General features: G+C 39.5%; 1 protein-coding gene across 1 annotated transcript; it reads right to left on the bottom strand.

Annotated features, from left to right (window-relative positions):
• Positions 1 to 703: 703 nt before the first annotated feature.
• On the bottom strand, positions 704 to 1,654 carry LOC309569118 (olfactory receptor 5V1-like; the record flags this gene model as incomplete). The annotated part of the gene is made up of 1 exon (XM_082274880.1): positions 704 to 1,654. The coding sequence occupies one exon, from the start codon at positions 1,652 to 1,654 to the stop codon at positions 704 to 706; it is 951 nt and encodes a 316-aa protein (XP_082131006.1).
• Between the last annotated feature and the right edge of the window lie 346 nt (positions 1,655 to 2,000).

Here is a 2,000-nt window from a genome sequence, read left to right as displayed (position 1 = left end):
CTTAATCTGTGCAGAAAACCTCCAAAGGCGGCAGGTAAAAGGTTTCTTCTCTTCACACTGGCTGTGAGTTTCATGAGGACAAAAAAGGGAATGGGCTGTTGTGTGGGTGTTAACTTTTTATAGGTATGCACTGGTCCTGTGGGTGGAAGAAGGCAGGGCTACTATCACATGTATGCTGCCATGGAGGCATTAGGAAACATTGTTGGCAGGCCAGGAAGGGGAAATCTCTCTAATGGAGCCCCAGATAGCAGTAAAAACCTTAAAGGAGTTTCAAACTTTCCCTACTCTGTCCAAAACTGGGAGAAAAACATTTTAATTAATAAAAACATACACTTTAATTAATAAAAAAGGAACCTAAATGGTCTTTTGGAGTTCTTCTATAAAGTTGGCCCATATTGAAATGTTAACTATGTTAATGGTCTTTCTAGGATGACTTGAAGAAGTACTTTGGAGTTTGAAGGGTCAGTATAAGAGCCAGATTTCAATCCTGTTAGGAAGAAGGTTAATGGTAATCCACGAATTCCAAATCCAAGTATTACTTTGTACACTTTGTACATATAATGAATATTTTTTGTTTTTGTTAACATCAGATGAAACATGGCACATGACAATGGTGTAACATATAAAATTTAGGCATAGTACAAACTCTAGAAATACTTTTAACCTTAATGATCCCTTGTGCAATAATGTAATGAACTGCAAATCAACATTTTGTTTTAAAGAATGTTTTATTTCTTATGTGTGTTCTTTTTACTGTGTTTTTGACGTCCTCGTTCCTCATACTGTAGACCATTGGGTTCAACATTGGAGTCACTACTGTATAAAGAATGGACAGAGTTTTGTCTAATTCAGGAGAGTATGTGGAGCGGGGTCTCAGATACATAAGAAACACTGTCCCATAGTAGAGAACCACCACAGTCAGATGGGAACCACATGTGGAGAAAGCTTTATATCTTCCTTGTGAGGATCTGATCTTCAGGATGGTGGAAATTATGTGGACATACGAGAAAAGAGTCAAGCAGAAAGAAGTCATGCCAAGAGTTCCTGCAGAGATGTACATGCCTATCTCATTAAAAAAAGTGTCTCGGCAGGACATTCGAAGGAAAGGTGGTACCTCACAGAAGAAGTGGTTGACGTGGTGGGACTTGCAGTAGGGGAGTTGGAAGGTGAGGACAACATGGATAACAGAGTTTAGGAAGCTAATACTCCATGACCCTGCAGCTAAACTGGCACACAACATTTTATTCATTATAGTGCCGTAGCGCAATGGTCTGCAGATGGCAGCAAACCTATCGTACGCCATGACAGCTAGAATAACACACTCTGTTCCTCCTAAACCCAAATGAAAAAACATTTGCACTGCACATCCCAACAAGGAGATGCTTTTGTCCTTGACCAGAGTGTTTATGATAATTAGGGGAACAATAGTGGATGAGAAACCAATGTCGATAACGGAGAGGTTGCTTAGGAAAAAGTACATGGGGCTCTGTAACTTTCGGTTGATCCTCACCACGATGATCAGTAGAAAGTTTCCCAACAATGCAATTACGTACATCACAGAAAACACAAGGACACATATTGCCTGGAGAGATGGAATGTTAGATAGACCAAGGAGGATGAACCTTCCTGGAGATGTTTGGTTAAATTCTTCCATGACATCGCAAGTGAAGAAAGACATTAACAATTTAAATGCATCTGTATTATTATTCTTTAAAGAGTGAATCCACTCCAAAGGGATATTTTGGTTACTACTGGGGCTTAGTGGGCTGCATTAGCTCCTTGCCTTTATATATATATGTCTTCAAAACTTTACCAATGGGCTATCTCTGCCATAATTTCCAACTCTCTTCCAGTGCACCTGGGAGTTTCAGGTGTTCCTGCCCACCAAAGACCAATTGGTCCATTAAGTATGCCCTTTCTTAACTTCAAGTTTAGACCTATGTTTATTCCAAGTATATTTTAATTCATTTGCTATATATTGACTCACCACTTCAGCTGGA

Source organism: Pelophylax lessonae (assembly GCF_965119305.1).
Source record: "Pelophylax lessonae genome assembly, chromosome: 13".
Taxonomy (NCBI): Eukaryota; Metazoa; Chordata; class Amphibia; order Anura; family Ranidae; genus Pelophylax; species Pelophylax lessonae.
Note: the sequence above shows the minus strand (reverse complement) of the source record. Positions and strands in the feature narration are given on the sequence as shown.